Below are 11,298 nucleotides of genomic sequence, written 5' to 3'. Positions count from 1 at the left end.
ACCACGTCCACACGTTGAAAGCGTCCCAGACCCCAGGCTCCAGGCACACAGCATCGCATCACATCGCATCGCGTCAGCCCTGCTGCAGCTCATCGGCGAATGGCGGTCATCCTGGCGTGCTCTGGGGGTCGGCCAGGGTAATTTCCATTTCCCAAAATTGGCCCCCAAAAATCCATGGGTGACTCGTCTGGCCGAACCGTGGGCACTTACAAGACATCGGTACCACCACACACACACTCTTGCTGCCCCCCCCCCCCAGTGGGTGATCTCCACCCCCCTACCGTACCTGCCCACAGGCATGCCACGCCCCTCCAACCCAGCCCTTTGTAGTGTTATCCACACCCCATGGCCTCAATTTCTCACCTTCTGTTCCTTCTTCGTCGCCGCTACCGCTGCTGCTGCTGCGCCTTAGCCACAGCGATCGTAGGTTCCCCCCTTCCAAACTCCCATGGCCCAAGCCCAAGTCCGGGCGAGGCAAGGCAGCCTCCTGGGGGTCCTGCGCCATAATGTCATCCAGGTACCTTGCGCGGCAGACGGTATGCAGCTCAGACGCGGGCACTCCTTCCTGGTCGCCTAGTCCCAGTCACTGGATCTCAGTCAGATGGCATCGCATGCCGCTGCCGCGCCCAGGGTCACTGCTGCCTTGACAGGCCCCGAACCACACTCGTCCCAAGTATGACGAGCCACCATCCATACCAGGCTGCCAGGTCTATAAGGCCGCGATGCCTTCCTGGTCCCATATCTGCCTGTTGTCTTGTCTCTCGCATCACATCACTCAAAAGCATATCTCTTTCCTTTCTGGTTTCCTTTCCGTTCACTTTCATCCACAACCACCATCCCCCGGCGTACGTAGCCCATACCATCGCTCGTCTTCCCAATTCATCCAGTGAAGGCTCTCCTCCTCTTTCCACAACACCTTACAAAGCCTCCAGAGATTACTCTGTCACTCGAATTCGTGTCCTCAAGTCCCAGACATCACCATGTGTTACCAATTGGTTGAGCTGTACTCGGCATGCCGTTGTCTCTACTACCAGCACGCTGTCGACCGATGCGCCGGCTATGGACGCCCCGGCCACAGCATCCAGCAGCGGACGATATTCGTCGGTTACGCTTGCAGTGCGCATACGCAGAGCGCTCGGCAGCAGTCCTCGCCGTACACATACTCCGATTCGGGCTACCACAGCAGCCGCTCATCTCGAAGCTCCCACCACTACCGATGAAAAGTGCTGTCTTTGGTGACGGGCTGCTCCTCCTGGCACTCTCCTAAGCTGGACAAGTTCAAGCTCGAGGGCTGGGCTGCGTTTCTCAACTCGTTCCGACGGAGATCTGCTTCCCACACCCTTGCGCCGCCGCCATCCCAGCTTTCTCTCCTCTTCGAAGGCTTCGACAGGTCGCTTTCGGCATCTGCCCCACCCAGGATCACTCAAGACCTCATGGCAGCATCGAGTGACCAGACCCAAAGCCGGCGGCGATCTCGTCCCGTACCTTTCTAAACAACGACCCGCCATGGACTAAGCAACGAAAACACCAAAGACAGAAGGGAATATACACGACATGTCACTCGATCACGGCCTCCCTACACCACTCAACGACGAAACACGGACAGTTGCTTCTGCTCGGTACCCACCTCTTCCCCTCTTTTGCAAGGCGTTTGGCATGTGCTTGGGTTTCTGCTCTCCTTCCGATTGGATCGAAAGGATTTGATTTATTGGAGTTTGTTGCTCGCATCGGTTTTCCGTCAACGATTGTCTCTGGGGCGAATCACAACTGGGGGCGAGCCCGTGTGCGTTTTGCGGTTGTTTTCGGTCCTCGACCCTTCAATGCCCTTCATATATCCGGCTTCGCAGCCCGTTTTCTTATTTTCTTCTCCGCGTATGTTTCGGCCTTCTGCCAACATGCTTCGGCTTCTTGCCGACACGGGCCTGTATTGTAAGGGGGTTGGTGCATTGGGCAGGACGAAGGGGATCGTCTGGCGTTTTGGACATGCTTTGGTAATGAGCGGCACGAGCGTTGTGGGCCACGGCTTCCTGATGATTTTTCAAGTTTTCTGTTTTCGTTTTCCTGCTTTTCAATCATTTTCATTCCGTATGTTCTTTCTCTTGATGTTGCTCTCTTCTCACTTTGCATCAGGCATGTACTACCTCAAAGGGCAAGTCCCAGAGTCGACTCTGTTCTGGCAGCAGGGATTGCAACGAACCGGAGGAGGGGGTCACACAATCTGCTTTGTCGGTCATCGGTAGCAACCGGTTTGCTTCGCAGGACGCATCCGCAGCGACCTTCTCAGTCGGTCAATGCTTTCTGACTCATTTTCCTTTCTGTTGGGGGTTTCTGGATCTCTCCCTTTTTCTCCAATCAAGACGACGCAATCCGGCATTGTCGAATCTTCACTCATCCTGCCATGTGCAGGAGGAAGTGCAGGGCGGGAAAAGCCTCGGGGCCGGCTTCGGTTTGGCCATCATCCTGCAGAAATTGGAGCTGGTGTAGGGCGGGAGGATTGGCGCATAGCGACTCAAGACAGCGATACTAGATGGCCTGGGCGATAGACATGGTGATACTCTTCTCTCAAAACACAGCGTTCTGTTTCTCCTCCCACACAATTGGCTGCACTACTTTGACCTCGTGTATGTGTTGTGAGTCAACGGCGACATGTGATTTCTTTTGGGTTGTCCAGACTGGCGAGTCCCGCCAATCAATGGCATGTGGTGACGGCCAGGCAGACTCGGCTCCTTCCGGGCCGCAACCTGTAGGTCGTGCCCTACTTGGCAACGGTCGCCGACCCGGGACTGGGGTCCAATGAGGTGGAGCTCGGCGATCTCGAAGGAAGAGGGCCGTTCTTCCGGCCCTGGGAGGGGCATTTCTCTTGTCCACTGTCCACTTTCCTGATCAACATCGCACTCGCTAGCACGGGTCCATTAGAGGGGGCCTCGAAACTCCCACGACGGTATTTTGATTCTTGGCCCCCCCCCCCGCCGGGGGATGGGAGAGGACGTGAGCGGACCAGGTCTCCAGACGGATGATGCCCGATCGTCAAGACGAACTCTGGGTGGGCGGGAAGCGGGAGGCAGGAAGGCAAACATTCGCCAAACTTAGCGATTGCTGTCATTCGCTGCGTGTACGTGTGTGTGTGTGAGTGAGTTGAGACATGTCCAAGATGCGTAGTCGTTGCACTTCACAGCAGCTTTTGCTCTTTCGAGCGCCCCGGTTCTCTGACCGAGGGTGCAAAGCGGTTTAGCGTTCCCGACGAGAAGGGCTTGTCAGCTGTCACCTAATCTAAATGCGGGCGGGAGAAACAGGCGTGACGAATGTCTGTCTTTTTTTTTTCTTTGGTTTCTTCCCTGCTTCGCTTCCTCCCCCTTGTCTCTCCTTCGGCCGAGCAACGGACACAGAGCAAGGGGGGGGGGAAGTGATGCACATGGGTAGTGGATGGATGGATGGATGGGATGGGGTGGTTGGGTGGTTGAATGGGTTCTGACTGAGGGGCCAACCCCACCTTCCAAGGCAGCGCACGATGGTGTCTGAGATCCGTGCCCCCGAGCCGCGTTGCCGCGGGTGTTCTAGCGTATGCCTATTTTTGGGGGGCGACGAGGGTGTCTTGGGGCGTGGCGTGAGTGGACGAGTGGCCCGCGTAGACGCGGCTGCTTGGCGCGGTAGGCGGGGCTGTGTACCGTAAGCGGAAGGCAATGGGGCAGACAGGCGCGGGGTGGGGATAAGGAAAGGTCAGGTACCTAGTTGTCGGTCGGGTCGTTCATTAGAGAAAAGCTATGAGGCCGGTCGAGCTCAAGATAGATATGCGGGTGTATAAATCGAGGCTTGAGAGGGTGTGATGCGAACCAAGTTGCGTATGTCTCGGTCAGGCTCCAAACTGGACAGGAAATGCTGCCGCATTTGGGCATAGGTCCATCATGGGGGAGTGCTTGGTGGAACTGGGGGCGGGTGCATGTGGCTTTGGTGATCCTCCTCAGTCTCGTTTTGGTGCCTCGTCTGTGGCGTCTGGTTCCTGAAATGGATGGCAGAGGCGATCCGACATGTGTCCCAGCCACGTTCTCCGGTAACCTCTGATCGGATGGGTGTGTCGCCAGATGATGTGCGATCTATGTGCTACCCAGGATCCATTTTTATCGCGGCAATTCAGCTTCCTCATGGCGAGCGATCCATCGTCCGCCTAACCGAGACTGTCTCCGCTGGCGTCGATGACCACTTCACCGCCTCGATCAAGCCTCCGATACAGATGAAAATCACGACGAAGGGTTATGATTCTGCGGCTTGGTGGAAATTCAAAGTATGATTGTCCAGATAGCGACAGTGCGAGAGGGTCCGCCGTAATGCGCGAGAGACGGCAGACCATGCAGCCAGCATGTTGGTCAGTCTGTCAGGCAAAAACCGCCGAGTCGCACCAGTCTGTCATCGCGCACCTTTCACAATGCAACAAATTCGTCTCCGTGTTAGGCGCCGGAGCGAAGATCTTGATGGGCAATGGGACACCGTCCAAGAGGAGGCTTTCCCCGCGTTCACTTCCACGATGTTGGTGGTCGTGAGGCTACCCGAAGAGTCCAGGCCCAGGAACCGCTAGCGAATTGACTGAAGAAAGTCATAAGCGACCCTGCCCCTGGTTCTAGGTACATGTAGAGCACCAATCCATCCTTGCACGTAGGCAGATGCCCTGCACTCGGATGGACGTGCACTAGCCTGTCACTAGATGCGCATGTCTGGTACTCTTTCTCTGGGAACCTGCGATGTCGTCAAGATCACACGCAGGGACACCTTCCAAGCCTTGTCTACTTTTCCATGCCAGCCAGATTGTAACTTGGTGACGCTGACACAGGTGTCACAGCATGACATGAGAGAAATTGTATATCATCCACGTCTATACCAGTCCCGCTGTCGGTCATTGTCTGGTGTTGTGACTGTGCCGTGCGCGCCAATGTTTCTTATTGCAACTGAGACCCCATGGTATGAGCCAAGGCCCGCGCTGCGAAGACCCAGAAGCGAGCCCACTCAATAAATGGATGGTTATCGCACCACGAGGGTTGGGTATACTGCAGCGTACCTGGCGTGCCTGCAGTGAGGTATTCTGCCTCGAAGATTTGATGAGAGTTCGGATGCTAATCCTCTCTTCTTTGATTCGCAGCAAGAGGTTGGCCTGATGCTGAATAGATGCTCAGGAACCAAAGCCGCAGCAGTATACTGAATCACGCACCACTGGCCTTGAATGATATTCGAAATGATGAGGCCGTAGCTCACGCATTTGATGCTCCACTGTCAGTCTGACCGATAGGCGCTCAGCAAGCTCAAACGCAATAAAAGCACAACTACAACCATCTGAATCCAGTTGTGATGATGTGAAAGAATGGACGATCAGAGATTCGCGGCCCAGTGAGTTCAAAGCTTGCGTCATGCTCATGGTATCGACATCTCGACAGGTGACGTTACTGAGCGATACCATGATCGTCAGGGAACAACGTGACCTCCCATATACCAAGAGCGATCCCAATCCCCGCAGATTTCGATACCCGATGACGCAGCCAGGCCTTCCCCGAGAGTTGACTTACTAACTGGACCGACTCCGGTAGGTGGTAGGAAAGCTGGGGCAAACGCGTTCTATCCCAGGCTCTTTCTTCGCCAATGATACACGCCCTAAAACCGATGTCCTGAACTAGGTCATCGGGTGGGACTGAAGCAAATACCCGCACGGGTGAGGAACCGTACATACTCTTGTCGTCCGATGAGGGGAAGGCCATCTCGGCGCATGTTATCGCGGCCCCAATACGACCGCCGATCTTCCCCCGCTGTCCGGCGCCGGACCCATGCTCCTGGAAGGGAAGACATCCCTGCGCTGAAGACCGTTTCTTTTCCGTCCATTGAGCATCCCGGTGCAACGTTACCATGGCAATTGACTTTCGGAAGCGTATGTCGGCTAAGAGGGCGAAGGGGGGATCTCAAGTGTCTGTTGGCGGGCTGGATATGAGTCCTGCCGGGCCGAGCAAGATTGATTGCATCGTCGACCCCGCATCGCTACGTCGTGTGCCCCGCTTGTGTACTGAGGAGAAGCTCTCAGCGATGCTGTGTTGCTGAATCGCATGCGAAACCGAATCAACCGTTGTTAAGGTGGATGAAAAGAGGTTGCAATGAGGTAGTCAATGTGTATCTTATAATAGAGGCGATGCAGCCCAGCTGTCTGGGGAGCTGCGGAGGTCCGGCTGAAGCAGCCCCAGATTCAACCAACTCTTCAAGATGCTGCCGTTTTTGATATCTGCCGTGGCACTTGCCAGTGCTGCTTCGGCAACCACCCACGCCGGCATCCCGACTGTGTCCTTTGAGCTCTCGAGTGATGGTAGTCTTGATTTTTCGACAATCGCCACTATCATCGTTGACGAGAAGAACGCCGATGCCGTCGACACCGACGGCCTGACCTTGATTCCGCCAACGCTCCTCGACTTTGCAGGAACCTTTGCGGAGGACCTGGTGTCGGTGCTTGATTTCAAGGTCGCTGTGAAAGTCGGTTCGGCTGCATCGGCTGGCGCCAATGCCATTTTCCTGACGCTTGGGGACAAGAGTGACTATCTAGATGTGGCCGGCCGCCAGACTTCGGAGGGCTATTCGCTCGAGATTGCTGCAGAGGAGGGTATCACCATTACGGGCGCGAGCCCGCTCGGCGTCTGGTGGGGCACTCGCACCATCGTGCAGCAGCTGCTGCTGCACAAAGGAGCTCTGCCCCTCGGCCAGGCTCATGATGCGCCCGGATGGCACGAAAGAGGCATGATGGTGAGTTGGCACAGTCCCTGAAGTAAGTGTACCTCGCAAGGTTGCTGAGAGTCTGGTACAGCTTGATATGGCCAGACACTGGTTCCCGGCCGACTTCTTGATTGAGATGTGCTCGTACATGTCCTTCTTCAAGCAGAACACTCTCCAGGCCCATCTAAGTGACAATCTCTACAACAATGCTGTGATATACTCGTACGAACGCCAGATGGACCTGTATGCAGCGTTTCGTCTCTTCTCCGACGACCCTAGAGTCGAGGGCCTCAACAGACGCCAGAACGAGTCATACACGCGCGAGGTTTGGGATGACATTCAGACAAGATGCGCCGCCAGGGGTGTAACTATCCTGCCTGAGATTGAGGCGCCGGGCCACGCACTTGTCTTCTCGCAGTGGAAGCCTGAGATTGGCATGACCTCCGACTACAGTCTGCTGAATGTGTCGCACCCAGATACCATTCCTGTGATGAAAGAGGTGTGGGAAGTCTTCTTGCCGTGGTTCCAGAGCAAAGTAGTGCATATCGGTGCTGATGAGTACCGCGACAACTCGCTCACGGAAGAGTGAGTCACGGCTGTTGACCTCTTGATTTCGGAGAGTGAGACTGACGATGCACAGCGAGCTCGCTGATGAGTATACGCTCTTCTGCAACGAGCTAAATAAGTTTATCAAGGAAAAATCGGGAAAGCAGGTCCGTCTCTGGGGCACGTTCCCGCCGTCCGACGGCGGCCATGTTGATACGGATGTCTCCGTCCAGCATTGGGCGCCTTGGGAGGGCAAGCCGGTTTTCGACTGGCTGGCAACAACTACACTGTGGTCAACTCGGCTGATGCGATCTACATCGTCGGCAAATGGTCTCAGTGGTACGCCAGCAGCTGAATCAGACGTATATCTCCCGAGGCGCGCCGGGCGCGAAGCTGTTTAGACCATACATTTTCGACTCAACAAACGCGACAAACAATGCGGCCCAAGAGGAGGCGATGATCGAGGGCCACATTGCACCGCAGTGGTTTGACTACGGCCCCAACGGCACGACCGTGCTGGAGGCGTACTGGGCCTGGAGGAACGGGTTGCCTGCTCTCGCTGACAAGCAATGGGGTGGCGAGCTAACGGAGGAGGAGTATGCGGGCTTGTTCGAGGCGCTGCAGCCCTTCGTGCCGGATCAGAACCTGGATCGAAGAATCCCAAGCCAGGGGCCGACGATCCTAGATTACGACTTTGCGACGGGACGCGGATGCCAGGGCAAGTTCAAGGATGTGTCGGAGAACAGGTACCATGCGGCTTCGAGCTGCGGCAGCACCGACGAGGGTGTTATCTTGCAAGAGGGATGCGAGGTCACGACGCCTCTGTCTTCCAAGGGCCGCAATTACACCATGTCGTTCTCGATCAAGCCGACGTCTGATGCCAAAGGTCCGATCTTCACTGGAGGTGACAGTGCACTGTGGCACGGGAATGGCACAGTCGACTCGGTCATGGCGTGGTCGGGAGACAACTTGTACGCGCTGAACTACACGTTCCCCGTAGGCGAATGGACGAATGCGAGCCTGATTGCCAAGGGAGACCGTACCTTCCTGGACGTGGGTGAAGGAGAGCCGATGGAGTTCAAGACCATCCTGGGCATCATTGGGACGAGCTTCGTATGGGAGCGGCTGGCTGTGGAGGCGCCACTGAAGACAATCGGAGGCGGGGCATTTGAAGGGATAATTGGGAGATTGAAGCTGGTAGATGGCTGAATTTGATGAAGTTGATGTGGATGGATGGCTTGGTGTAGAAGGAGAAGGAAGGGGGGGAGTCAGTCGTTGTTGTCATTCAAGTGCTGTTGTTGGCAAGAACTGTTGTTGGCAAGAACGTCAGGCCGTGGACCCATACAGTGCTGAAACCATGTCTTGACCGTGCACTACGCATTAATCATGCCATCTTCACCTGCCTCTCACCTGCCGCCGCGCCGCGCCGTGACGCGACACGACCATCGATTTTCGTGCAGCTGGACGCACATACAGTAATGACAACACCACGACCTCCTCGCGTGTCATCGGGAGAAGCATCCATTCCCAGGGGGCGTCAGGCCTATGCAGAGGGCCAGTACAAGACGGCAATCGAGCACTTCACCCTTGTTGCCAACGCTTGTTCCTGCAACCGGGGAGGCCGGCGTGAACGATGCAAATGTAAGGACTTTGAGAAGGTCGCCCAAGATGGTGCATCTATCTTCAAGGAGGCCATGCACAAATGCTCCTGCGATGCTTCCAGAAAATACAAAAAGTGCCACGAGCCTTCACACATCCAGGCTTTGGACTATCGCGCCGCCGTCTTTGAGAAAATGGGCCGGCTTGATCTGGCCAAGAAGGATGCTGCATGGTTGCTGGAGATAGCGCCGAGGTCACTCGAGGTTGCATAGTCTCCCCGCCAGATCGTTCTCAGTGCCGAACTTGCTGACGACGGCCAGGGCTATCTTCGCATGGGCAAGGTGTATAGGCTAGAGAAGGAGCCCGAGCTCGCGTTGGCCTTTTGGAACGCCGGCATCGAGGTTGGAGCCAAGGAGGGACATGGGGGTAGCGCAAAACTCAAGGTACGTCTTGTTCGCCGCACACCCCTTGACTACATACAAGACTTACACATGGTAGCAATTGTTTGATGCTCGAGCGCCCTTGCAGAAACGATATGGGCGCAAGGATCCCATGGAACTGCCCTTGGAGATTGTCGACAATATATTCTCCCATCTCGACTTCCGCGAGCTCTGGTACGTTTCGGCGCTGGTGCGTTTGGCCTCGGTCATCGCGCGACCCCGATGAAGAGTTTGAAGTCTGATGCTATATAGCTGGGTTCATGGCGTTTGCAAGAGGTGGGACCACTTCTTCGCATCTCGCACTCGTCTCTGGAGGCGTATCAGCTTCCCCAGCAATCTACCTGCGTCACCGTCTCTGGAGTTCCTTCGCAAGATATCCAAGCGGTCTGCCAGTGGTGCACGAGCTCTCATCATTCCCCGTGCGAGAGCCTTGCAGCTCACCCAGGCGAAATGGCATGCTCTGCTCCAGTCTGCACTGCCTGCGGAGCATTTGGAGCTTGGCCTCGTCCACAGCTTTATACCAGAACTGCCGAGTGACCATCGCATCCTGAACCGGCTTGTATCTCTGAGGCTTTCCTTTTCTGCGCTCGAGAACAGGAGAGAGTTGAACTTGGTCGTCGCGATATTGGAGCACGCGAAAGACACCCTCGAATCCCTCTGGATAGATCAAGCCCCGTATCTCAGGATCATACCTCTTCTCAGCAGACTGAAATACTTGCGACTCTCCGGAGAGCATGAGAAGCACAGCATCCCAAGAGAGATGCATGCGGTAATTCCTCACCTAGCCATACGAACTTGAGACCTTTCAACAACTGACCGTTGCCCAGATTGGAGTTGCGAAATCCACTCCTAACCTCCAGCAGCTTCATCTCACCAACTATCTTCTGCGTAATAATCAGGAATTTGATGAAGGTGAGTTCTGGAGCATGTGGTCGAAGCTCGAAGCCGTCGTCGTAGAACATCAAATACTTGGCCCCATCACCGATCCCACGAACCGCCGCATCTTCCCGCCGTTGCGCTCGTTGCGAGCCTTTGAATCCCGGACTCTGGCGCCAGCGATGCAGCCCGTGCCGTTCCCTCACAACTTGCTGATCGACTACGGAAACAATCTACCTTCAGATGACCCCGACGCTGGCCACGACCACCTGCAGCGCTTCTGGGTCGAAGGCGTCTCCATCACACCAGCACTACAGGCAATTCTCGAACCAGCCATCAAGTCCGGCTCCCTCCGCGAGCTGGCCCTCTGTTTCCCCGACCACAGGTCCCCCGACTGGGGCAGTGTCGACCAACCGGCGCAAGCGTTTCTCGAGCAGATCCCCTGGCTGTACGGTGTCGAGAGCGTCCGGACACTGGGTCTCTTCGACTTCAATCTCGACACCAACCTCTCCCTGCCGGACGTCGTGCAGTCCCCGGCCGGGGCCCCACGACGCCTGCCGGAGCGTGACCAGGCGAAGCTGCTTGTCAAATTCATTGAGACGTTCCCGAACCTCGAGACGCTGGTGCTGGCGTCGAGCCTTTGCGAGTCAAGGTCTATTGCCGTCATTACTGAGGCTGTGGCACGGCAGGGTAAGGTGAAGAATATATACGTACAGGGCCACACGGGTGCCCAGATGTACCTCTAGCTGTCGATAGGTGAGTATATAGGGGTATATATATATCTATATATGTATGTATCTATATGTCTAGATCTATATATATATCTATATATATATATATATGTGTATATATATATATATATATATATATATATATATATATATATATATATATATATATATATATCTATATATGTATATATATATATATATATATATATAGATACATATATATATATATATATATATATATATATATATATATATATATATATATATATATATATATATATATATATCTATATATATATATATATATATATATATATATATATATATATATATATATATATATATATATATATATATATATATATATATATATA

At 54.5% G+C, this 11,298-nt stretch overlaps 3 protein-coding genes across 3 annotated transcripts; all 3 read left to right on the top strand.

Annotated features, from left to right (window-relative positions):
* Positions 1–980: 980 nt before the first annotated feature.
* VDAG_08567 (uncharacterized protein) lies at positions 981–1,267 on the top strand (the record flags this gene model as incomplete). The annotated part of the gene is made up of 2 exons (XM_009652876.1): positions 981–1,153; positions 1,225–1,267. 2 exons carry the CDS (start codon positions 981–983, stop codon positions 1,265–1,267), a joined length of 216 nt encoding a protein of 71 aa, XP_009651171.1.
* A 4,964-nt stretch (positions 1,268–6,231) lies between these two features.
* VDAG_08566 (glycoside hydrolase) lies at positions 6,232–9,149 on the top strand (the record flags this gene model as incomplete). The annotated part of the gene is made up of 5 exons (XM_009652875.1): positions 6,232–6,762; positions 6,824–7,317; positions 7,373–7,445; positions 7,639–8,391; positions 8,526–9,149. 5 exons carry the CDS (start codon positions 6,232–6,234, stop codon positions 9,147–9,149), a joined length of 2,475 nt encoding a protein of 824 aa, XP_009651170.1.
* Positions 9,150–10,375: 1,226 nt separating this feature from the next.
* VDAG_08565 (uncharacterized protein) lies at positions 10,376–10,939 on the top strand (the record flags this gene model as incomplete). Its single annotated transcript, XM_009652874.1, has 1 exon — positions 10,376–10,939. One exon carries the CDS (start codon positions 10,376–10,378, stop codon positions 10,937–10,939), a length of 564 nt encoding a protein of 187 aa, XP_009651169.1.
* Between the last annotated feature and the right edge of the window lie 359 nt (positions 10,940–11,298).

The sequence above is a fragment of the Verticillium dahliae genome, genomic scaffold (assembly GCF_000150675.1).
Source record: "Verticillium dahliae VdLs.17 supercont1.21 genomic scaffold, whole genome shotgun sequence".
NCBI classification, from domain to species: domain Eukaryota; kingdom Fungi; phylum Ascomycota; class Sordariomycetes; order Glomerellales; family Plectosphaerellaceae; genus Verticillium; species Verticillium dahliae.
Note: the sequence above shows the minus strand (reverse complement) of the source record. Positions and strands in the feature narration are given on the sequence as shown.